At 42.5% G+C, this 25,794-nt stretch overlaps 1 protein-coding gene across 1 annotated transcript in view; it reads left to right on the top strand.

Annotated features, from left to right (window-relative positions):
* Positions 1 to 19,326: 19,326 nt before the first annotated feature.
* Positions 19,327 to 25,794, top strand: part of LPGAT1 (lysophosphatidylglycerol acyltransferase 1) — a 60,190-nt gene continuing 53,722 nt past the window's right edge. Inside the window, exons 1-2 of the mRNA XM_021547611.2 lie at positions 19,327 to 19,431; positions 19,919 to 20,186. Of these exons, the coding sequence (XP_021403286.2) occupies positions 19,949 to 20,186 (238 nt within the window). The 5' untranslated portion in view covers positions 19,327 to 19,431; positions 19,919 to 19,948. The remainder of the gene's footprint in view (positions 19,432 to 19,918; positions 20,187 to 25,794) is intronic.

A 25,794-nucleotide genomic window follows, 5' to 3' on the forward strand; every position in this document is an offset into this window, starting at 1 on the left:
TAGTGGAAGCAGGGAGGTTGTTCTTGTTTGGTGCCTGTACTTGAAGATGTGCAGCAAAGAATTTGGAAGGCACTTCTAGATATGTGCCCAACTTAAATCTCCTTAGTGTTTCTCAGTAAACAAAGCAATAACTTGATTACTATGCATAGCTGCACACTGATAATGGAAGACAATTCAGATCTGTTTCACTTACTGGCAGAAGAAAGAAAATATTCAGTGGCTAGACATTGGTCCTGAGACAGCTGCTGAGAATTCAAACAACAGAAGGGCTTATGCAGACAGCTACGTCATGATCTGTTCCTAATCATTGAGATATGCCTTCATCTGGCTTGGATAAATTGTTGGGCTGAGCAGGAGGAGATGATGGAATGAAGATGACTGGAGGTGCTGATAATATGTGCAGTGCAGCATTAAGACAATAGTTTTTGCTGCTTAGGCTCTGTAATTTGACCTGACTTCTCCATGGATGGTGTAGGCAGTTACTCTCGGAGGTAGTTGCCACTCTCATTCCTGTGAACATGTGCTGAGGCATGTGTCCAGAAAGTGTCATTTCTGGATTCCTGGCTGATCCCTTGCTCCAGGCAATGTTGAACTGAATGCAGGGCAGGGAAGGAATGTCCGCTGTCAGATTCTACGTTCCCCTGGAATTTGGAGTGTCATCTCCTGCTAAGGTCATTCAAGTGTATTTCAGAAGTGATTCCTGAAGTTGTATTCATCATGGGTATTCATGGAATCTTAGACTTCCTTTCCTATTTATGTTTCCTTGAATATGCCCTCATTTTACCCAAGGACTGATATGCCTTTATATAGCTGAAGTTTTTGTATTTGATAGAGGATATATTTCAACTTAAATCCTGTGAAACTGTATGGGAATTGCACAGGTCTGGAAGCGAGTTCAATGGTTCTTTAAACATATGCATAAACTTGTAAGAATTATTTTGTGATACCACAACTTTAGTTAAAAACCAAAGCAACCTACTGAAAGAATTTATAGGATTTGAAGGAGTTTTCTCGCATTCCTAAAATATCTTTTGAGTGATATTCAGTGTGTGTATGCATATAGAGAGAGATCTCGTACAGTATGGAGGCATCTTGCCTTCAGATTAGCTTCATTTCTGGTTTGTCATCTTTCTGTTTGCCTAGAGTGCTGGCTGTGTCCTTGATCAGCATGTTTACACATATATTTACATGTCCTTTTAGTCCCTAATAGCATCTTCTCTGAACAATCTGTTCCTTTTGTGGCAGTGCAGGTGTACTCAGGTGTCTGCACTGTGCAAACCAAGACAGCAGGGGGGAAAAACAGAGGGTAGAGGGGGAACCTGGGAGCCCCGCCAGCTCTCAAAGCAGTTCTGAGTTGAGTAAAGCCCAAGAACTGGTAGTTCTCTCTGCCTGACTCCTGCAGTTCTGTGTCCAGCACTATGGGAGCTGCTCTTGCTTCACACACGTAGGTGTCTCCAAGGACACAACCTGAGATGCTGAGCAAAAGCAGACTTACCCAGAACCTTGGCATGTTCATCTTCAGAGCAGAGAGAGTGACTGAGGGAAAAAACACTTCTTGAAATCAGAGAAAAACTGAGAGTTGCATGCTTTTCTTGCAAGGCATGTTATGCCGTGTTGCAGTTGCCCTCTCCCCCTGTGAATCTTTAATCCAGGTGCTGTTTTCTATCACCAGGAAACAAGCCTATCTATCTTAGTGAGCCTTGATAGTTCCTGAGTTGTTTGTACTCCAAGGAACATCTCTCTGCCAAACAGCAGCTGCTCAAACTCACTACTGAAGTCACAGATTGCTGCATTTCAGTGAGCAGTCATCCCAGGCCTGCACTTCAGAAAGTTGCTCTCCATTGCTGATTGTTAGCTGAGAACTAGGAAGCATTTCTTTGATGTTCTTATTTGCTTTTAAGATATGGTCTTTATCTCTTGCGTACCTCCAAGTAACGCTGTCAAAATTAAGAACAGCTTGGTTGTATGTTAATGAAGTTTGCATTTAGCCTCAGCCTCCTGATCCAAGGATCTTAGATAAAGAAAGGGCAGCATTCAGTGAATTTTGAGAGAAAAGTCTTTGAGTTTAGAGCCTATAACAATGCCTTAAACACTTTAGTCTACTGGACACCTAACTGTAGTAAAAAGCTGATTTTTCATTTTATCAGAGCTGCACCAGTGACTCAGTAGAGCAGTCAAGAAGATACTGAACCTGTTTTATTTTATAGATTATCAAAAACTTAGGCTGTAGCCACTTCACATTCTTAAAAATCATCCATTTTCTTTTTCCCTATAGATAAGGAGTCTTATATTCACATTCCCTCAGATATGATTGTGGAGTTCTCCAGAAGTCTTTTAAAACTTTGATTACTAAAAGCAATTGTTTGGAAGGTTTTTTTAATGGGTATCAATGGTGACTACAAAGCTCCAAGGAGGATGGGATAAAATAAGAGGCTTGTGTGGGTTGGCTGATTTAAAATGCCTTTGCTCAGCATTTTAAGTATGTGGCTTGCTGGCAATCCATTTTATAGAGCCAATCCTTGCTTCCCAGAAGCTCTAAATTTAGGAATGCAGTTAATGTGAAATTAAGAGCTGTCCGTGCTTAACACACAGCTAACTATGGAGAAAACCCAAGGAGTAGAAGTTGAGCTGCAAGAGACTGGGATAAATATAAACTGTGTGTGATGTGAATGGATGGACTCTGCCAAACATGGTGGGTGAATCTTCAGGGTACAGTTTCATGCTTCACTTGACACCATCTAGGTGTATGGCAGTGCTGAAAAGGGACTCTGTCTTGTGCTTATTCCTGACTCCAGCTTTGCTTTTTGGATCAGATCATGAGTTTATCCACTTAAGACAGTTCTAGTTGGCTTGAGTGTTTTTTTCTTCTGGTTTGTCTCGTCTGACTTAGTCAATGCAGTCAGTACCAGAAAGGTGCTGGGGAAGAGTGTGGTGTATCCTGGAATTGTAAACTGCTGGACTGGCTGACTGTGCACCTGCAGTGTATTTCTGTATTTAACAGGAATCTGGAGGAAATTGTGAGTTCTTGTGCATCTGAACTGTGTTTTTTCTGCGTGGGCAGCTGGAGAGGGCAGAGAGCTCTGCAGAGTGCCCAGCCAGCTGCCCGGCCTTCTGCTGCTCTGAGTCACCACCCAGGAGGGAGTGAGGCGACAGGAGGACAGGGAGGCAGGAATGCCCTTTGGAGCAGTGGCTGGGGCCAGCCTGTGTGAGTGCCAGTCTCTGCTCTGCAGCAGGTCAGGCACGCTTGAGTATGTCCTGATCTGCCAGCAGTGCACTGGGCAGCAGCTCACAGCGGTGAGCAATGACGGCTTCTGACTCGCCTTGTTTCACAAAGTGCCAAGGTGTGCAGAGTCTGACTGCAGTTTATACCAGTGATATTCCTACATGAACACTTACAAATTTGGCTAAAGCTAGGCTTTTATCCCTTAGCCTGAAATCCACTGGTACTAGCTTCATGGGTACGTATTTGCAGAAACTGGTCTGTGCAAATGGCAGTGTCCAAACCAGATTGCTGAGTGAAGTGGATGGAGACCTCTCAGAGCTGGTCACCCACTTCAGACACAGAGCAAATTTCAGGAGTTGTAATAATTGACAGAAGATGCCTGACCTCTTCAGAAGGTCTTTCCCTCATTCCACAAGGGAGGAGCAAAAGCAATTTAATTAATTAGGCTAATTATTGCTACTCATCAGTGAAGCTGATTTATGTAAGCAGTGAGCTGATCCTCCCTCCAATGTACAAACTCTAATAGTTTATTTCCTTTATCTCTGTCTGTCACCTGTACTGAATTGATGTGCATTTTCACCCTTGCAGAGGAAAAGTTTTTCCTGTCAGCAGTCTGTGCCATGTGAGAGAGATGCAGGACATTTCCTTGGTTCTCCTTGTTTTAAGGGTTTAAGTTTTAGTGTGGACCAAGTCTTTGTGAGTTGGGTAGGAATTTCTGAGTATTAATCCTGGCTGCATCATAGAACCACTGGAGAGATTTGTGTTTCTGTTAGAGTGTGTAACTTAGGTCAGGAACAAAAATATACACTGATTTTCATTTTGGAGAGAGTGGGGCAATTAAGATAAAACCAGAAGACCAGCTTGAAGGCTGTATCCTTAGTTGTATTCTGGTATTTCAGCCTGACCCTAAAAAAAGCACCCGGTTGTGTTGGTTTTCTTATTCAAAATAAAACCATTTAACAACAATAAAAACAAATCTCAAACCCTGTTTGCTTTGCTGTTCAGAGTTTTAGGAATTCACTATGGTGATAGAATATTTTGTTCTTTTTTGTGGAGTTTTTTTGGGTTTTTTTTCGTATAGGAAAAAGGAGGACACAACCCCCATGACTCTTAACTGTGTTGCAGTGCTTCCAGTAGTTCAATTTGCCAAGATAACAAAATTAGTGAAGAACTTAAAAGGTAATTAATGCTTTTGAGAGAAAATATTTTTAAATGCCATGCTGATGAATCTTTTTTTTTTTGATTGAACCTTTTTTCAACAAAAATCAGTGTTGAAGATCAGGTGCTCATGTTCAGGTCTGCCCTTTAGTGATGTGAGTGTACTAAATGGCAGATGGGAATGTTGATGATTCACTGAACATATTTATGTGTCAACACTACCTCAGCAGCTTACCCAGAGGGATATGGAACTTAAAATTTGTTTTCAGTGAAGCCTGCTCTGTAGTACAAATACAGTGAGCTGTTGCTGTGAGAAGACAGATGGGAAAGCCCTCTGTGATGCCTGCCTGATCACCTGAGTGGTGCCTTTCTGCTGCTCTTTGTGCTCTCAGGGCACTGCCCTTGCAGGGATGGCCAATAACAGCACCTACAGGCTGTGCTGGTTTGGGCAGCCACTGCCAAGGCAGCCCCTGTTTACTGTGATGTGGTTTTTCTGACTTGTGAGTTCTCACCTCTGTGTGATCACATATCTCCTCCTGGCACAGATGAAAATACTCTCTGCTGTGAAAAACTGCTGGGAGCTTGACATCCTCTTCTTGCTACAAATTTTTGACCACTTCTAGCAGCTCCAAGGCAGCCCAGGGAGAAGCTGGTATTGACCACCTCAAATACTCTGCCATGCAATCTGAGTAAATTTGGAAAATGCTTCTTTTAATCTCTTGAGCTTTTTCAGCTGCTTTTCTGCAATCATGATAGCCATAAATCATGTTTAGCCTAATCTCATTCCTCATTTTTATTTTTAGTATATGACTCCAGGAAGTGTGGCTTAAAAAATAATTTTTAGAAGAGCCAAGTGCTCAGTAAAACCTGTCCTCCTGAAAAGAAAAAATAAAAATCTGTCATTCAACAGTATTGTTAGGCAATTCAATTAGTTTTGGTTTGACTTTCAAATGCCCAGTCTTGCTGGGCTGTGCCTGACATTTTGCCATTCAGGGAGTAAAGGATTATCACACAGGAACTTAACAGGGGTTTTACAAGCCAAGTGGCTGCCACTCCATCCTGTGGGTGGGACTTGGGCAGAACTTGTGTGACTTGCAGTTGACAAAAGTTGATGGCAAATTAGCAGTTTAAAAATTTATCACTGTAATTATCACCTGTTTGATTTCCTCATCTCCACCCTTTAGAAGAGATAAAAAAACCCCAGCATGCTTCTTGTGCTCACAGAAATGATTACAAGTAATGATGTTACTTAGTACAGTAGAGTATGGAAGTACTGAGGTCACATGTGAATAAAAACATAACTCGTGTTTCCTTTATCTTTCCTTCAGGAAGACTTTGACCTGTAAGTTGTAAAGAAGCTGTGGTGCCTGGCTGAGTCCCAGCAGTTCAGCTGTTGGAGCAGTGATTCATTTGTACCCATTCTTAGTTCCAGCTGTGGTGCTGATAAAGAAAAGCTGACGGCTGAAGGGCAGAGGTGGAAAGCACTTTGTCCAGCAAGAGAGCAGCAATCTACAGCTGTGCTGCCTGAGATATTATTTGTTCACCGGTGATTTGATTACTCAGCCGTCTGCATGAATTCACAAGCCATTCACAAGACTTGAATTTCTAAACAGAATGCAGACAAAAGTTTCCTTTAATGTAGGACAAATCCCTGTAATGCTGTAGTAGGGTTGACACAGGGCACAGCATCTCTGCCATAGTTCTGTGTTGGACTGCTGCTAAGATGAGGTGCATAATTCATGCTCAGCACAGGCAGTTGAGACCATGACTCATTTGTGCCTCTCTAAAATATTAAACTTCCAGGCCACTTCAATTACAAGCCTGGCAAGACGTACAACCTGATACAGTAAAATATTTTTCTGTGTTACCCAGGTAATGGCAAAAGAATCCAGTCATTACAAAGAATGCTACCTGTGATTAATTATTTAATTAGTTTATTTAATCATTTTGGCTACCTAGGAGTAGAAGGAGCTGCAATTGCATGAACATTTCACTTACAAATAACTTACTACACTTATTTTGGAGATGCATGAAAGCTTTGCATCTTCAGGAATATAAGCCTTTAAAGTATTTGTGCATATATAAGCAATTGTTGCTCTGAAGGAGGGTGGAAGTTAAAAGAAACTGGACAAACCTAAACTTATATAACAGCAAAGGTTAAAGATGAATTCTAAAAGAGAATCTGAAAAAGTTCTCAAGGTATTTGAGTTTTGAGGAAGGAGAAATATGAACAGTACATTTAATCAATGCACTCAAATAGCACATGGTAAGTAATGAAGCTCTACTGATGAAGGACTAATTTAAATGTTCTTGATGATTAGGTCTAATGTAACAGAATTAGTGCTTCTGAATTGCTAAAATGAGGACCTTGTCCATGAGCATTCTTTTTAATCTAGGTGGTAGCAAGAGCTAGATTTCACATGCATTGTATCACAGATTCAAAATTAAATTTTTTCTTTGTGTTTATGCAGGCAAGCCCTGTTGAGCTCTGTGCGCAGACAACAGATGTACTTAGCAGTGGACTTGGCCTGGAACTGAATGCATACAAATGGCTCTATATGTGAAACTGTAGAATGCACTGAAAAATCTGAGTATTCCAGCTCATGTTTCCCTGCATAATGAAGTCACTGACTAGCATGATCAGATTTATAAAAAGTCTTCTTTGGTGTTTATATAATACTTAGGTTCAGCTGAACTATTTTTAATCAGGAATTCATATTGTTTATCTTGTATGTTCTTTTATATCCTTTCATCCTGCATTTGCATGCATTGTGATGACCTTTTGTGGAAACCCTGCAGGATTTTTATAACAGTTCAGCTGAAATTCAATGTGAACTCAATCAGCTGTTACAGGCTGGGTAGGAGCTCAGCAACACAGCTCACAGAGTGAAGAGCTTCTGTGAACAACGGTACAGAGAGTTTTTTTTTCTGTGATACTCATTGCTTTTTTACTGGAACTGAATGTTAATCCATTTCTTTTGTAAGGATATTTCGTTTTTCATGTTTTTAAAGATGGTGACCAAAGACAGTAGGGTTTTGTCAGCTGCTGATCTCTGAGCTGCAGCATTGCACAACTAAAATTGCAAGTCTGTGTTTTTATCTTTTTGTTTTGAACATAAAGTCAAGTAGTGTTTTCTAAGGCCTCTGGCAAATCCTGGTGAAGAATAACTGCTCCTGGGTGTTTTGGTTACAGCAGTGATTTGCAAAGCTTCCTGACTTTCTGCAATGATAAAGGCTCCTTCAAGAGTGCATTACACAGTGCATTTGAGAAAGCTCGATCAACTTTTTCCCTGCAATCTATTGCCTTGATTCTGCAAATTCACAAATGAATTCTACTTAATTGTGTCTTCACTGAGCTGCTAGCTTGCACTTTTTCATCCATCTCCTCAAGACATAATCTACAGCTTCTAACAGGTCATCCTGCACAGCAGGGCTTGCACCCAGTCCTTCCAAATGCACCCAGTGGTTCTTTCTGTAACACCCTGAAGTTACTTTTGCCAAAAGTTGTGATGTTTCGAGTTTCTGTCAGGGAGGAGGAGGAGCAGAATGAGCTGGGCAATGCTGTGCATGTGTACAGTGCAGATCACCCTGGCTGCTTTACAGTCAGTGGCAGCCTCTACCTGACCACATGTCAGAGCTGCTCCCTTCCTTGCTCACCTTTCACAGGGAAAACTTAGTGGCCAGGAGCAAGTGTGAAGGTGTCTGGCAGCATAATGAATGGCAGAGATCCCTCACCTGGAATGTGAGCCTTTCTGCTGTAGGTTTGGACATGTGTAATTAATGTTTGCTTGCAGTCCTAGATGCTTCTGCCATCTAGGAGAGAGAGAGAGCCCAGGGAATGTTTTTGTGCATTCATCTAACAACTGATGTTGGTTTAGGTTTGGGTGGGTTGGCTGAGGGCGTTGTTTGTTTGTTTTTTAATGTGTCTCATCCTTAGGGGAGTGATGATCAATAATTAAGGAATGTAACAACTCCTATATTACCTCCACTTGGAGACAGAAGTTACCACAATAAGAGTGTGTGTTGTAGGGAGTGGAATGTGCAATATAATTTACATAGTCCAAATTACTGGCCTCCACCCCAACCTGAGACAGCAATAGCTGGTGTGGAACAAGAAGGTGTCAAACCTCTGCTTCCATTCCTCCCTGCCTTCAGGAAAAGAAAGAGCTTATCACTGGACATGGTAGATACTCCTGGAGATGTCTGAGACATTGCCCTGGCCAGGGCTGCTCCCTGCTAGGTTGTCAGCTGGTAATCTCAGACACCAAGATCGTCTGGAATTCAAGTACCACCCCATGGTATGTCCTGCTCCTTCACCAGTCAAGCCTGAGAACCCTTACTACCAAGCTGTCACAAATGCAACATAATTTGTTCTTCAGCTGTTTATTTTTGTGTTCATCTTTGGTAGCTTTGTCTTGATAAGAATCTGCCTCAGTCATCAGTAAGTATTAACAGTGGAAAAGAGGACGCAAGGCTGGGTTTGGGAGGCAAATTCCTTGGAATACACAAGTACAGAGAAGAGATCATTAAATAGCAGGTTAAATACTCAAGCCTACACTCTGCTGTATTGAGTTCTTTCTCCAGCATATTACTGCTTTGATCCATACTTACAGTTTGCCAATCAAGACACATTTTATGACAAGATAACATTTGACTTACTTTTTCACGTTCTTGCTCTGACTGGGACTTTCTGCTTCTCTGTAAATGTTTGGCCTAAAAGGTTTGAATTAATCTCTTTTCTTTAGACAGATGCTACCATTTAGAAGTGTTATCTAAAAGACATGCAATTAATCCTTGACCTCAATTAACTCAGTACGTCATTCTCACAGCTGAGTGTGATAAGCAGTTATGGTTCTATGATACTGATTTTGCTGTGATGTATCATTCAGCATTAACACAAAGTACATCTTGTTTGATAATTTTTCAGAACCTCAACACATCAGCCTGTTATGTCTTCTCCTTCCTCCCCCATTCCAAAACTTACAGTGGCTTCCACTGATGTCTCAGTCTTGACAATATTAAGTGGAAAGATCTGAGTTCTACTAATAATGAGACTTCATTTATCAATCTCACGACTGCATTTAATGCTGTTTTTCAACCCCCGAAGCTGGGGATGGATCCTCACCTGAACAACGTGGTGAGTGTCCTGCTCAGAGCCACCAGTTTCCATTGGAAACCTTGGGGCTGTAGAGCAAGGAGGTGACAGCTAGGACCTTAGAGAAACTTGCATTTGAGATAAAGCACAAAACACTGGTAGGTCAGTCAGCCTCAGCCTGGCCACGTTGGATTGACAAGGGGGGTGAAGGGCTCCAGAGGAGCTCAGTGAAACTAGAACTACTGATATTTCTCTATGGAGAAAAAGGGATAAGAGTTGAGCAGATGGTTGAAAGGGTTTTTATCTTCCACTTGCATCACTTCTGTTTGACAAAGGGAGTTTCTGTTATGCTTTTACTTTCTTCAGTATTTTTTTTACCTAAATACATAGTATTACGAAAATAGTATTACAGTTATTTCTATCATTAGGAAACTGTATGATTTTGAAACCTTTAGTTTCTTTGTGCCTTTTTATTATGAGACTTAGGCTGAACAAATCAAACTATGTAATCCCTTGTGGATTCATCCATGCCATTAGGATTGCTTTTCTTAGCCACAGTTAACAATGGTGTAATGGGTTTTACAACATTTTATTAAGTTGAAATGCATCAATAGCACTAATGATAAACAATTGTGGTATTTCAGGAAGAACAATTTCCAGCTCTTACTGCCAACATATGGAGCTTTTAGGCAGCACTTGACTATATGGCATGAAAATAGGAAGTAATTGTCCCTTACAAACATGTTAGTGCTGTGGCACAGACTTAAGGAAACTGATCTTGGATGTCTGTGGTAAAAAATACCTAACAGCATTACTATAATCTAGATGAAAATTCTTCTTTGACTGATGACTGTTGCCCAAGTCTGTGCTGTTGGCTGGTATAAATCAGGATAAAGTGGTTTGGACAGGGGACAGGGATTTATTGTTGATGCCAGTCAGAGAACAAGGCGTGGTGCCTCTTCTCTTCCTCTCCTTCTGAGCACATTGGGCCTGCCCCTGACTTAGGAAGATAATATGTAACTGCAGATCAGATGTATAAGGATTTTCTGGCATTCAATCTTCTCCTGCATCTATAGAAAAAAGAATGCTTCTGTTAAGACCTAATTGTGGCCTTGCAGTGCCTGAAGGGAGCCTACAAGAAAGGTGGAGAGGGACTTTATACAACAGCATGGAGTGACAGGACAAGGGGGAATGGATTCAAACTAAAAGAAAGTAGGGTTAGATTAGATATTAGGAGGAAATTCTTTACTGTGAGGGTGGTGAGGCACTGGCACAGGTTGCCCAGAGAAGCTGTGGATGCCCCATCCCTGGAAGTGTTCAAGGCCAGGTTGGATGGAACTTTGAGCAATGTGGTCTAGTGGAAGGTGTCTGTGCACAAAGCAGAGGGGTTGGACTAAATGGTCTTTAAGGTCCCTTCAAATCAAAGTCATTCTGTGATTCAATGATCTTTCCCTATAGGAAAAAAAAAAATAATAAAAAGGATACCTTTTAATGGCTAACTGATAGTGTTGTCTACCTTAATTAATGATTAGTCATTAACCAGTGTCAACAGTATCTTTAACTGAAGTTTTCCCAAAGAAATGATTAATTGCTGTTAACAGTGGACATGAGTATTCTACATTCAGCACAGAGCAGCAACCATGGTTTTCAGCCAGGTAGCAAGGCTGCAGAGGATGTGGGTAGCTTGAATGCAAATTATGGTGTGACTTCTCCTTTTGGATTTCCATGAGCTTGTGCAAAAACTGTATAAGCAGCTTGCAACATGGATGTGTTCATGACCTTCTTTGGGTAACCAAGTTAAACATAGTCTTGAGGAAGCTCAGCAAAACAGTTGCAAAGCTGCATATGGCATCATAAGACAAGGAGATTGCATGCTGTGCTAAACTGGGGGAGGGAAGATGAGGAGTTTTTTAACAGATTTCTGTCCTGATCAGATTTCAATGATAGTATTTACTTTACAATACCTGGTTCCTGGAAATGCACAGTGACCCTTGGACCAGACCGATTAGTTTGTCCCCAGGTCAGCTCAAATAGGATGGATCTTTGCACTTTGCCCAGTGCTGTTTGAAATCACTGGAATTCAGCACATGGACAGACTCTCCCACAAAGGCAGCTTTCGTTGTTACACTGGACTCTTTACTTTCTTTTTCAACTTGAAAATCACCATTCCTGAAACATCAATATTCATTTTAGATTGTAATGAAATAGAATTCAACAAACATAAGAAAGATAAAGTAGTGTGAATAACTCTTTTATTCTGTAACAAGCTGTTCACTAGGGATTTAAGTGTGGTAATCACATTAAATTACAGTGATAAGTATTTATTTAGTTCTCTTGTGTTTATGATTTGATCTACAAACACTGGCTTGGTGTTAAGAGTTTACCAAAACCCAAGTAGGTCAGTCTGGTAAATGTTGATTTGAAGTGAACTTGAATGAAAATAAGAGCTTCATCTGATCTTTATGCAACATGTGAACTTTATGACCAGGACTATACAGTATAGTTCTTAGAACTACAGTGTAGTTCTCCATCTTTAGATGGAGAAAAATATTAGAGATTAATTAAGGGCTGTCAATTTCCTGTTTTTTCTGTATATATATATTTTTAAAAGGCTAATCACAAAACAGTGTGATAACTAGAAAATGTTAAGAGTCCCATCTGCTTAAAGATGGGTTGGCTTCATCTCTGTGTTTGTGCCGTGCTTCCTTATGAAAACTTAATGGGCTTACAAAAAAAAAATCTTTAAAAGTGCAAGATTACATATAATCAGCATGTTATCATTGCCTGAAGTAATAAGATTCTGTAGATGGGATTGAATTAAATCAATGTTACAGATAAAAGATTTCATAATCAAGCTAACAAAGAGGTTAAAGATTAATTAGTTGGAGTAACTCTAGAGCTACTTTCTTTCAAAAATACCAACAAAGCAACACAAAACAAGATGCCACAGAAATAAAAAGCAAACCCTCAGCTCAAATTTGCTTTGGTGACAGTAGTCTCAATGGGGTGAAGAAAACACCCCTGGAACTGAGATGGGGACCCAGCTTTGTTGGGCTCTATGTAAGCTGCCCATCAGCTGACACACAGAGTGTGTGGCAGAAGCACATTCCATACAGCAGCAAATGGAAGTGTTGCTCACTGACCACCTGGCTGCATTGTGCTGTATCTGTTACCCATCTTTAATAAGAGGCCTCTGTCAAAGTCTTTAGTTTAGCTTTAATGTGAAATCAGACACCTCAAAACACCTGAATTATTCAGCTCACAATTACAGGGGCTGGTATGGAGACTTTATTACAGTAAGAAAAGGCATTGTAATAGCAGGAACAACCTCTCTGGTTTTTAAGATTATAGAGATTTGGCCAACTGTGAAATACATTGAGTAACATTACCAGGTCTGCATATGAGTTACAGAACATGTAGCTGCAATAAGAGGCTTTATATTCCTCATATGCTGGACCAAGACTAACCCAAAAAATTATAAATATGACGTGTATTTCTTATGTAAAACAGATTGAAATGGAAAATCTAAGAGTGGTATTGTGTGAAGGTTAACAAGCTCTGTCTAAGTGGAAAATTATGAAATTTGCATAGAGCTGGTAGAAGAAAGGGAGTGATGACTACATCTGCCTCACCTTCTGCTAGTCTTGACTAGCTGGGAAGTTGTTCAAATGGGATATAATCTAGGTTTTGCCTGTCTTACTACAAATGGTGAAGGTCATGAACAAGATGATTGCACTGTTCTTAACCAGCTCCAAAATTCTTTGATTTTCTCCTGTTTTGCTGTAGAAGAATAAGTATATTCGGATATTAATGTACCCAAATTCTTTTGGGAGATCAAGATAGCCTTTACTGAAGCATCATCGCTTTGTCCCCCTCTATAGCTTATACTTATACTCTTTAGAGTCTTTGTGGTGGAAGTAGTACAAATGCTGGTTATCACACTGCTCTTGTGCCACAAAGGAAATAAATGCATTCAAAAATTGTTAAAGACAAACCCTTGACAAATCCTAAATAACAGAGTACATCTAAATATTAGAACATAATCTCCACCTGAAAAAGTTTACGAACTTTTTATATGTCTGTACCCAGTGAATCTATTTTGACACTGCCTTGGACTCAGCAAACAATTGGAAAGCACATGATAAGTAAAAATTAGGTACTAAATGGGACAAAAATACCTTCCCATAGAGAAAGCCTAACTAGGCTGGCCAATTAAATTGGGCAGCAGCAATCCACCAGATGAGCTCCATCTGAAATGCAGAGCAGGGAGGATGCAGTACACGCTCTTGACAATCTCACTACATAAAGACCCAATTTGATGCAGGACTTAGTAGATGGAGTGATGGGACCTCAGCCAGCCCCAGCATTAGACCTAAGCAGTCTTCTCTCTTCCCCAGTATGTTTGTATACTGGTATTTTTATATCCTGATTTTGTGTAGCTGTGTCTTGCATGTTGCATGGTTTCCTTGGCTATGCCTTGGTTTGCTCTGAAAACACCCCAGAAGCTGTGTGTCAAGCTTTATTTTTAACTTTATGTTGGACAGGACTTCAAGCATTGCACTGGAGTTGCCTCACTGGAGCCAGAGTTTCTTCTTCTGTCTGTGTCTAACTGTATAAAATTCCCTTGGGCAAAATTACAAATGCAATAATGCCTGGTTATAAAACGTTTACTTGGTCTCATTTAGGCTTACAAAATTTTTGGAATGAAATATTAACTTAAAGAGCTGTGTAACAATCCAACTTGCATCATATTTAATGATTCCTGGTTAAAAAAAAAAACAAACAGCCAAACAAATAACAACCAAAACCCATGTCAGGTCAAATGCTGCTACTTCAATGCTACTTTTTATTCACTCAGGAAAAAATATATTTTGTTTAGTCTGTCTTACACTAGTGATAAAAAAATGGCCCTAAAACAACTCAAGACCTTAATTTGGCATCCTGCAGTCTTGTTCAGTGAGATTGTCTACTGTCAACTGAAGCTCGTAAAAGGGAGAAAAAAGTGTGCATTTTATCACGGGCCTGAAAGTTTTGGTCATGCTTGTGATGTTTCCTCCTATTATTTTTTTAATGTGAAAAAACTTAACCTTTCATCCAAGGGTTTAAATATTAGAGAAAAGGAGTAAAAATGACAACTCTGTATGCTAGAGCCAAGGGAACTGGCAAGGCTGCAGCTGGCTCTTCTTGGTGAAGGTATCTGGAGGTGCAAGCAAGGGAAGGAAACTTGTCAGGGGGCTGAGATTCAGCATCAGCTCAGTTACAGTCTTTTTACATAAATTCAGGAATGTGACAAGTGTTAAAGTCAGTGTCACAATTTTCTTCCTTTTTAACTGCTGCTTCATGTTACCTTGAAGTGTCCTTAAAAGAATTAAAGTGCAAACAAAAGCATCTTTGACCAAAAGGTCAAATAGGCTGATAACATTTACTTCCTGGAAAAATGACAAAGGCAAGGGTTTTATGTTTTGTGTATGACAAATGAAGGCGAGCCTTCAAATGGAACTTGTGTGTCTGAAAGATTACTGAAAATAGATCTTTTAAAAAGCATGTCTGCTGTTGGATGACTACAAGAAAGAACATGGTATCAGCTTGCCACTGAAGTTCAAGGGACTTTGACAAGCACGGCTCCTCCTGAGGTGCAGCTGGTGGAGATGAAGTAACAGATACTGTCCTTTAAATTTAAGAATCTATGCATCTTCCAGCAGCCTGTGCTCTGCACATTCCCATCTCTGTAGTTCCTCATGGCAGTTTAGTCTTCTTCCATGTTTTCATGCTCTTTTTTTTTTTTTAATAAAATTTTATATAATTCCCCAAGTAGCCAGTTGTTTTTGCCTGAGAGGCTGGAAGCAGCAGTTGTTTTCTGCTCTGTAGAATTTCACAGATTCCTCTGGGAAAATTTATTTTCTTATCCTTGCTGTCTGTATGACAGAGATTATGATTTGTAAAAGGCCATTTTGTTTTTACTGTCATCAGAACACAAGTGCATCCTCCTAACCCTTTTTTCTCCAACCATATGGCATCTGCAGCTTCAGTTTGCTGAAACAAAAGCAAGCAGGGAGAGCTGACTGAATCTGGTCATGACAAATGAGCAGCTTTTGATTTGCCAATCTTTCACCCAGACTGAGGTTCAAAAGCATTCCAAAACTTGCTGTTTCCTAACTCCAGAAACCAATCCTTCACCTAGCTGGCGTTTGCAGCTCCAAGCCTGGATTCCATTATGGCTCTGACTCATGGACTGCTTGGATGACTGTGCTGCCATTTCCTCCTCGCAGCTCCGCTCACAGGCAGCTCTAATGCTACAGCCAAGCTGGAATGCAAAGATGTGCCACTGAAGGGCAGAGTATGACAATGACAGTGGCTTGATCACTTCTGGAAGTGCACCCAGACATGAGGAACGTTACCTTCTTCAAAAGGCTTTCAAGGAGTTTATGACTGACACCTGACTGGAATTGTACAGCCAGATCCAGTGTTCAGATCCAGCCTATGCACTAACCTGTGTACTTGTCAGGATGACTTGTTAAAGCAGCCAAATATGTCAGATGTTTGTTTATTGTCACATTCACACTTCTGTGTTCCCTTCTTACTGGCAGGAATAAACCCAACCTTTTTCTGTGTTTTTGGTCTGTAGGTTTTTATGAAGGTAAGTGGGAGACAACTCCAATATTTATTTATTTGCTCCATCAGTCATTGACATTGGTTAATGATCTAATTTTACCAATGTGCATATCCACAGCTACCAGTTAATAAAAACATTAAAATGTATTTTTATGATGATCAATAGTGACATCCCTGTCAGTATTTCTGTGAAGCTGAAAAGAGGAAGGGGAGGTATAGGGGAGGTACTCAGTCACAAAACACATAAACTTTAGAGAAATTATTAAAAAGACCATAAAGTGAGAGTTGCTTATATTAATACTTTGCCCTTTTTTTGCATTTATAGTAAAAAAAAAACACAAATTATATATGATGAAAGCTCATGAAGCTCAGAGATTGAGGAATGGCTTCCAGAAATTGGAATTTATTTTTCTTAGAATCGAAACAAAAAAATCACTTGTGATACTTCTGGGCATCAGAGTTAGTGATCTAATAAAAATTGCTGCTTTTAGTTGTCTCCTTCTTTTTGTTTGCAGTAATGGCACACATGTCACTAGAAAGGATTCTTCAGAGGCTCAGACTGGGTGGCACAGCTGGCTTCTCAAGAGCAGTGGGGTTATTTCATTGTGCACACTTCCTAGGACCTGAGTTGTCCATGGGAAGGCCAGGAAATGAGGAATAGGGATGGGTCTTTGCTACGAGATCATTCAGCAGAATGCTAAACCACAGCTTCCTAAGCTCTAGGGTAGTCACTGACAAAGAATGAATGCTTTGTACAGCTGCTTCCCCATGTGCAATTCCTTTCTGCAGAATAAATTGCCTAATTCATTACTTGTCTAACATCATTTCTGCAGTCCCTCATTGGATGCACCACTTTTCAGAATACTGTTCCAAACCGTGCAGTGTGAATAAACTTAAGATACTTAAATTTTTCTAAAAATTCATTATAGCAAATATTTTTCATCTTGGAATGATACATAAACTAAGCTTCATTTTGCTGTTGGATGTAAAAAAATAAAATGTATCCTTAATTAAGACCTAAAAACTGTCTTTTTTCTACTTGAGAATTTTGGAGCAAAATGTTGCTGAGAATAACTTCAAGTGTATACCCAGAGTTGTTTGTATGAGATATATGGAAAAAAACCCCAAACCAACATAAAACTCAAGACCTAGTGAGCGCTGGTAGCGCTTCAGAACAGCTTAAGCTGAGTGCATAATGATTACTGAGCACAACTGTCAGGTTTAACCTAGGAATAAAAATAACACGGGCAAAAAAATGCCCAGACTGGGAAACACTTATGCAAGATGTGTCCTTTTTGTCAAAAAGGTCAGAAGTTTAGTGTGGTTTTGTTTTTCTCAAATAGAACATGATGGTATTATTTAGTTGTTTGCATTTTTAAGTTCTCAAATTAAATTTATCTGTAATAACAACTTCGTTTGCTTCCTGGAATAGAGGTTGGGATTTAGTTTTGTTGATGGTACAGTCATCTCTGAAGCCTCATTGTCTAGGAAACGGTAGGCTAGCTTTACACATGGCACGGTTAGTATGTGAAACCGATACGTTTTTCAGTCCACATTTTACAATTTGAACTTTTCTTTTTTCAGCACAAAAGACCTTCTAGCGCATCTCCTTGTTAAGGTAGTTTCAGCTGCTGCTCTTCCTTAAGAACACAAGGAGAGTTAAAATCACTGCAAAGCCATTCTGCTCAGTGTAAGTGCTTTAACAGTTCAAGTAAGCAGAGGGAACAGCCTGGTCAGGCCAGAGAGAGTTGATGGAAGTCTGGCAGCACTCTTCCACGGCCTCTTCAGGGGTTACAGAGGGGACAGGAGCAAACCTGTGTCTGACAGGCACAGTGAACACACAAGAGGGAACAGTCCTGTATCATGACAGGGGATGATGCAGTTACACAGAAGGCAAAAAATCCTCACCCTGGAGTGGTTTTGTAAAGGTGCAGGTTCTCTGGATGGGGCTGTCAAGTCTCTGCCCTCAGTTGCTTCTGTGCTGGTGTCAGAAGGTCTCTGTAGGTTGGAGACCATCACAGAATTGGTTTGAAGGCAAATGTTTGTGGCTGCTAGGGAGGGATGAGAGAGAAGGAAGAAGACTGGAGAAGCTGATCTATAAAAAGCACGCACAAGGGACTTAGGACTACAAGGAGAAGACAAAATGCACTGCTGCTGTCTGGGCCCAAAGGGTCTTTCTGGTGGTGCTGGGGGAACATGTGGCAGCATCCTCTTCTCCCTTCCCTGACTGCCCAACTTTAACCAAAAAACAAGGGTGAGGGGGAGTCGTGGGGCTGAGTCGTGTTGCTCCCTGGTCACAGAACCAGAGTTATACGCGATGCACAGAATTGGTTATATCCAATCCAACTCCCGGGATGCACAGAATTGGTTGTCCAATCCAACTCCCGGGATGCACAGAATTGGTTATCCAGTCCAACTCCCGGCCCTGCACAGGACACCCCCAGCAGTCACACCATGTGCCTGGGAGTGTTATCCGAACTCTTCTTGAGCTCTGCCAGGCTTGGTGCTGTGACCACTTCCCTGGGGAGCCTGTTCCAGCGCTCAACAACCCTCTGGGTGAAGAACCTTTTCCTGATATCCATCTTAAACCCCCCCTGACCCAACTTGAGGCCGTTCCGCGGCTCGTCCCGTCCGGCTCCGGGACGGGCGCAGAGGCGCTGGGGCAGCCCCTGTCTGTGCCGGGCCGGGCCGGGATGCGCTCCGGCACCCGTCCCGGTGTCTCTGCGTGTCCGTGTGTCCGTGTGTGCGGGTGAGAACAGGTCGGCGCGGGGGCTGCGCGCTGCCGGCGGGGGCGGCGCTCGCTGCAGCGCCAGCCCCGCTCCCGGGCGGGCGCGGCGGGCGCGGGGAGCGCGGCCCCGGCGCCCAGCATGAACCCGCGTCGGGGGCTCGCAGGCGGCGGCGGCGCCGAGGTACGAACCCCCGCCCCCGGCAGGTGCAGGGTCCTCCCCCCGCCCGCGGCACCGCCTGCCCTTGCGGGGCCGGGGCTCGGCGCGGTCCCGCCCGCGGAGCGCCGGGCCGGCAGGGAGGGGAAGGGTAAGCGAGGGGAGGGAAAGAGAAAGCGAAGCGTGCCAGGCCCGGCCGCGGGCGCGGGAGAACCGAGGTGAACCCGCGGTCTGCGCCTGCCCGCCCGGCCCGGCGCTCCCGCCTCCCCCGCGCTCACGCCGCCCGCCCCCCTCTCTCCCTCCGCAGGGAGCCGCAGGGCGAGCAGCGCTGCCGCGGCCGGGCTCGCCGCCTCCGCGTCCATGAGCCGCCGCCAGCCGCCGCCGCCAGCCGAGACCGCCGCCGCCGGGCCCAGCTGCCCCAGCCCCGCCGCTTCCGCCGCCGCCCCGCCGCCCCGCCGGAGGTGAGTCCCGCGGCCGGGCCGCCGCTCCCCGCCCCGCGGGCCCGGGCTCCTGTCAGCCGCGCCGGGGCGGGGAGAGGCCGCCGGCAGCCGCCTCTTCGGGGAGGGGGAGATGGAGGCGGCCGGGAGCAGCGTGTGCGCCCCGCCGGCAGTGCGGGCTGGGGTCCCCGCTGCCCGGAGGCGGCCGCGGGGGCGCGCCGGAGCCTTCGCGCCCCCGGGGCGGGGGTCGCTGCCCGCCCGGTGACCACGGCCGGCGAGGGAGCGAGCCGGGACCGGGACACCGCGCCTCGCCCCCTCGGGGACCGCCGCCTGTGCCGCCTTGTTTTGGCCGTCCCCACTCGGGGAGCGCTGCCTGTGCCGCCTTGTTTTTGCCGTCCCCACTCTCTACCTGTGCCGCCTTGTTTTTGCCGTCCCCACTCTCTACCTGTGCCACCTTGTTTTTGCCGTCCCCACTCTCTACCTGTGCCGCCTTGTTCTCCTCTGCCCGCAGGACGGTCCCGCGCCCTCCGCTGTGAAGAGCATGGCCGTGACTCTGGAGCAGGCCCAGAGGTTGGGCTACACCTGCCTGAAAGCACTCCTCAGGTTCGCCTTTATGGTCGCCAATAACCTGGTTGCTATTCCGTCCTACGTCTTGTATTTAATTGTGCTGCAGCCTCTCCGAATATTGGACAGCAAAAGCTTCTGGTATATCGAAGGAGTGTTATTTAAATGGCTTTTAGCTATGGTGGCTTCCTGGGGCTGGTGGGCAGGATACACAGGTAAGAATGTCTTAATAATTTGAAACAAACTAATATGTTAAAAAACTGTTTTCATAAGGGGACATATAGAGGAATATCTGACTGTAGTAGATGTGCAGGATGTTCTTTCAGTTGTCTTACACAGATGTATTTCTCAGTTGAGATGCTATGTACTGAAAAATCTTTTAAGTCGTAGCTAGAAACTTTATATGTTTTAAGTGGTTTGGAGTCAGTATTTTGTGCTAGCAAAATGGGAAATATGACTTCTTAGTATCTTGATCACGTTATTTTAGTGTTTCATTAAAAAGATACATCTCCTCAAAAGAGAGTTGATTCGTACTGTATATGTAGCTAGTAGAACTAAACTTTTCTTATATTGCGTGCATCTCTAAATCATCTCCCCTTAGAAATACCAGGAGACAAGGCTAAGAAGTTTGACACCAAGCTCTTGTCAGAAGAGTAGGTCTTCTATTCCTTTCAACAGCTACTGTCTTTTCTGCCGTCACAGAAGGGAGGGAAGCCGAGAGAACCTCTTTCATTCAAGTAGTGATACAGAATATTTCTCAACTGTATGACTCTTCATTTACTGTTAGCAGAGCTAATTACGGTATCTGTAGGGTTTTTCCCTCTGCATGTTTGCTTTGTGGTTATTACTGAACTTGTTTTTGCTCGTTTAGTATTCATAGACTCATCAAGGTGATGGACAGAATTGAAATAATGAGGAAGGCTCTGGTCTTGTCCTTGAATGCACTGATTTTCATCCTGGCTACTGCACTTTGTGCAAAAAACAGCTATCAGTTCTTTATATGAGCTTTGGAAAGGGAAGAAGTTAATCTATTGAGTGCAAAGTATGAGCAGCACTCCTAAAATTCTTTCCTTCTCTTCTGCCCAGGCTGCATCTGCAGGTCTTGTGTAAACGAGAAAAACAAGGAATGGCAGCAGACAGCTCTGGAGTCTGGTCAGACTCCTGATTAGTCAGAAAGTCAGTGTTGACCCAGACGGAGTCTTGTTAGGCAACGAGCGCTGACGCCTCTGTGCCACTGTGGCTTTTGGTACCGTCGCGTGCCTTTCCGAGATGCACAGAGTTTCTGTGGATACTCTAGGTGAGCTTCCCGTTCTTTTTAAGGAGGTGGTGGCAGCAGCAGCAGCAAGCTAGACTCTGATCTGTCGGGCTACAACTGTCACAGCATTGCACTGCTTCAAAACTGCCTTGCCTGGTACAGCTCAAGCTTATCCAGAGATGCTGTTTAAAGACCTTTTTATATGTTTGCTCATTAAAAGAAGTCCACATAGTGTTTGCAGTGGCAGGTACACTTGTAAAAGTCTGCCTTACGTTGTAAAGCACGAAGGCCTTCCAAAAGGAAGGATGTCTTTCAAGGTGTCTTGTGTATTGTTAATTGGAAATGGGAAAGTTTATGGTCATAATGCTGATGTTAAAGTCATACAGTTCATGACCCCGAGGATTCACTGTGTGTACTGAATGTGCTGGTTAAAATTCATTGTCCATGACAATTTTTGAAAGCCATTTCCTCAGGGTAGTTTTACTGCTGCCTGCAGAACTGTGTGGTTTCTTTTGCCCGTTGCTTGGAAGGTGGTCTTAGCATGATCTGCATATCCTAGAATCTTCCTGAAGCATCTGTTGGTTGGTGTTGCTGATCTTTCTTGACAATTTGAAACAATTTGTTTTACAGTCTTGAAATGGCTTAGTATTTTTGTTTGAAGTATTTACAAACTGCTATGCATAAGTGTTGTATGGTGTATGGGTAAGGAGGCCCTTCTTTTTGCTTTTCACTATGAAACATGGCTTTTAGGGAGGATTTTGAGCAAATGCATGTATGAAAGTTTAGTTTAAATGCATTTTATTTGACATGAAGGTCTTAGTGTTTTATACTGAAATTTTATGAATGAGAAAGATCAGCTTATTTCTTTTTCCTTTCTTTAACCTAATCAGTTCTCACTACCACTTGCAGTACAAGCCTGGAAAGTGTATCATTCTGGCTTCAACATATACAGACAGGGTAATCTGTGTGTCTTTTTTCAGATTAATAGATTTATAAAAAGATGCCACTAGGTCCCCTGCTTTTTATACAGTATAACTAATTCAGAATTGATATACTGTTTTATTAGGGTTGATGTCCAAGACTTACAGTGGTGTATCTGAAAGAGGCATTACTCTGGAATTCTGTTTTAAATTCCCAAAAACTAAGTCAAAGGTAGGCTTCAGTATGTTCTGTCTTTGCAAAAGTAAATACAAAATAGTAGTATGCATTGAAAAGATGAAAGTTTTTTTTTTTCTGAATAGCAGAGTAGTTGGTGAAGGATTTTTTTGTTGGTTTGTTCATCTTTAAAAGGATAACCAGATAAATAAGTACTTGTCTTTTACTTGGAGGGAGTGGTCTGCTTCAGTTGTGTTGCAAGTATGTTCTAGTTTTTTAGCTTATTTATTTTTTTCCCTTTCCAAGCTTGGATCATCTCTTGGGTAAGAAGTGACATAAATAATTTGTAATTAAGGATTTAAACTCAGCCTGAAAAATAGATTCAGGGCGGACTTTTATTGCTCCTATAATTTGTGTGTAGTGTGTAGAAGAAAGCTCAACACCAATTGAAGAGACCATGGTGAGTGCTAGCTTTTCCTTCTGGGCTTTGGTGCTGTTGCATAATTGTTGGTATATTTTATTGAATGTAGCTGTAAGAGCTGAGGAAGAACTCCTGAATGATGTCTGCCCTTCTCTTCCTCACCCCCGTCTAACCCTGGAGGGTTTTGTTAGGATCATAGAGGATTTATTATAGAAATTACTTGATCTATGTCTATATCAGTAGCTCTAATCTGTGCTTTTTGATAAATGTAGGTGTTTCTGTTTGCAGATGCACTTGATACTATGTAAAGAAATGGCATATGACTGGACAAGCAAATTAAAGAAGGGACTGGGAAGAGAAATTGTAAAGGTCACTGTCCTCTCCCTAATCTTTTTCTTCTTGAGATGCAAGTATGAGAGAGAACTTGTGTGTAATTGGTTTACTTTGATTTTTGAAGGGCAGAATATGATAAATATCTCTGTGCTCTCGAGCTCCATAGGGTTTCTTACAAAAATGAAAACTGAGTATCTCTATGAAGAATGTACAGACAGTCTAGCAATGTTATTTTATTTTTATATTATTTCAGAAAGGCCTTCTTATAACTCTTTTAAATCTCCTTTTTTAAAGGCATTTTTTAATAAATGCATTGCTCTTGTAGGAGCTGTTCATCCAGGGCACTTGGAATCTGGATACTGGTGTGATTTGAAAGGCACCTTTGAATAATACTTCTAAATATTTTCCTGCATTTGTTGGAAGATGCATTCTAAAAAAAGCAAACTCAAGAGTGCTTGATCCTTTGTTGGCAAGTACCTTTTTCCCCTGTATTGTAATTTAATATAGTAATATACCAGATGGCACTAAATAGTGTAGTAGATGGGAGGGAGATGGAGCATATCTGTGGTGGTGAATTTCTGATGATCTTTTGCTCACTTACAAAACCAGTTTTAAAGCAGTCATCTTAGAGATTACATCTTCTTTGGTCAAGTATTGCAGACTAAGTGTAATATCCATGTACCTAATCAAATCACCAAAAATAGGACTGCTGGAGAGAAGCTTGCTTAATTAATTACGCATAGACAAACTGTTTTGTTGCCTCTCCTGCAGTCTGAATGCAGGAGTCGGTGGGAGCCTGTGATGGTGTTGTTGCAGTATTGCAGTGAGGAGTCTCTAGGGCAGCAGAGCAGTCAGCTGGCAGAGCAGCCCTGCCACTGGGGATGCTGATGTTCTGCTCCAGTGTGCTCCACGTGCTCATCCCACCGCAGGGAGCGGTGCTGGTGCCCAGCCTGCGGATGGGTGAGTGTCCTCTGGCTGCAGCAGTCATCAGCTCTTGGGTCAGCACCAGGGCAGAGGAGCTGTGGGCTCTGCAGGCTTCTGTGCACCTGGGGAGGGGGTTTCCTCAGACCTGTGCCTGGAGTATTTCATACTCCGGAGCAAAGACGATGCCTTGACAAAACCTTGCGTTTCAGCCTCTCAGTGAGTACTACATGCAGAGTAGTATTGGATAGGTCAGTGGGCTGTGGGCAGGTGGAAGAGAGTAATACACCTGTTAGCACACACAAATTCTTCCTGCTGTGACTATGCTTGCTGGTATAATGATGCAGTGGTTAATTAAAAGTGGACCAATCCTATGGTATTACTGTTCTGTGTCAGCCAGTATGGTGACTAATTTTAAAGAGTGTCTATAAGAATTGTCAGGTTTTGTTAACTGAGGAGAATTTCTTTCCTTCTCTATTCAGCCAGGTAAAGAAAAGCTGAGATGAAGATTTTGATTTTTAATTATCTCCATCTTCTCTCCTCCCAAGTGATTTAGCTTTTATTGGCTGATTTCTACATACGATTAGAATGTGACCACTCCATATTTTTTTCAGCAGTCATACCTTTTTTTTCCTTCTAATGCAAAATCTTGTTTCCGTTTTGTCAGTCAACAGCCTTAATTGCTCTTGTCTTCTAAGAATGCAAATATTTTTGTCTTCCAGAGCTGTAAAAGATACAGGTTGGAGTTGCTGTGACAACACTTCCTTGGTGCAGACAACATGTGCTGTCTGTGCTCCTTCTTGTGACAGGTTGGCCCCTCTCCTCAGGCAGGAAGTGCAGCAGAAGCTGAAGGACAGCAGATGAGATAAAGTAAATTCTTTGTCCCATACAAGGCAGGCAGTGTTATTTCAGGAGACCTATCTATGCCTCTAATCCTGCCCTCAGTTCTGCTCTCCTCAGTTCCTACAGCATCATTTTTCCCTGGCAGTATTTTGCTTTTAGGTCTGGTCACTACTCTGAGGACTGGGCAGGGAGAGGCACGGGGAAACAGCTTCTGGTTTGGAGGTCAGGCAGTGTGTGAAATGGAGAAGGAAAATGGTTCTTGTTAACGTTTTCTTAGAATGTGCAAAAGCACCTGATTTGACTCAGTAGATTTGGGTAGCAGTATACTGCACATAAACTTCTGGTTTATGCTGAGGGCATGCATTGAGTTTTTAGGCAATCTCTGACTTAAATGAAGCTTTCCCTGATGCATAGGTTATGCTGAGATTAAGCAGGAATGTTTACATTCAGTTTGCTGCTTGTAAGAGGAAGTTTGTGTTTACCTTTTGAGCTGTCTCGATAAGAAGAGGTCAGGGTTGGATGAGCTGGGGACATTGGAGCTGTTTCTCAGAGCAAAAGCCCATCAAAGGCAGCTTTGCGTAAGAGGAGGGAAGGTGTGCAGTGAACTTGGTGTCAGCTTCTTTGTACATGTGATGTGTCTGTACAGAGTGCTGTACAAAGACCCTTGTCCTTTTCTGATGGCATGACAAATCACATCAGGAAATCCCCATATCTCCTTTTGGGGACGTGGGTTACAGTGACCATACTTCTCTGTGATTCATCTAATGCCAGCAAATGTAATTTAATGTGTCAGAAGCAGTAAAGCTTATTACTCATTTTTCTATTGTATCATTTCACTGTAAAGGGTCATTCCAAAAGATTAGATAATGAAATATTCTCTGAGTTGTATTTTTTTCAGAAAGCTGCTGCCTCCTGGCACAAAGCTGAAGAGTAAAAGCACACACTGTTGTTTTTG

This window comes from Lonchura striata, chromosome 3 (genome assembly GCF_046129695.1).
Source record: "Lonchura striata isolate bLonStr1 chromosome 3, bLonStr1.mat, whole genome shotgun sequence".
NCBI classification, from domain to species: domain Eukaryota; kingdom Metazoa; phylum Chordata; class Aves; order Passeriformes; family Estrildidae; genus Lonchura; species Lonchura striata.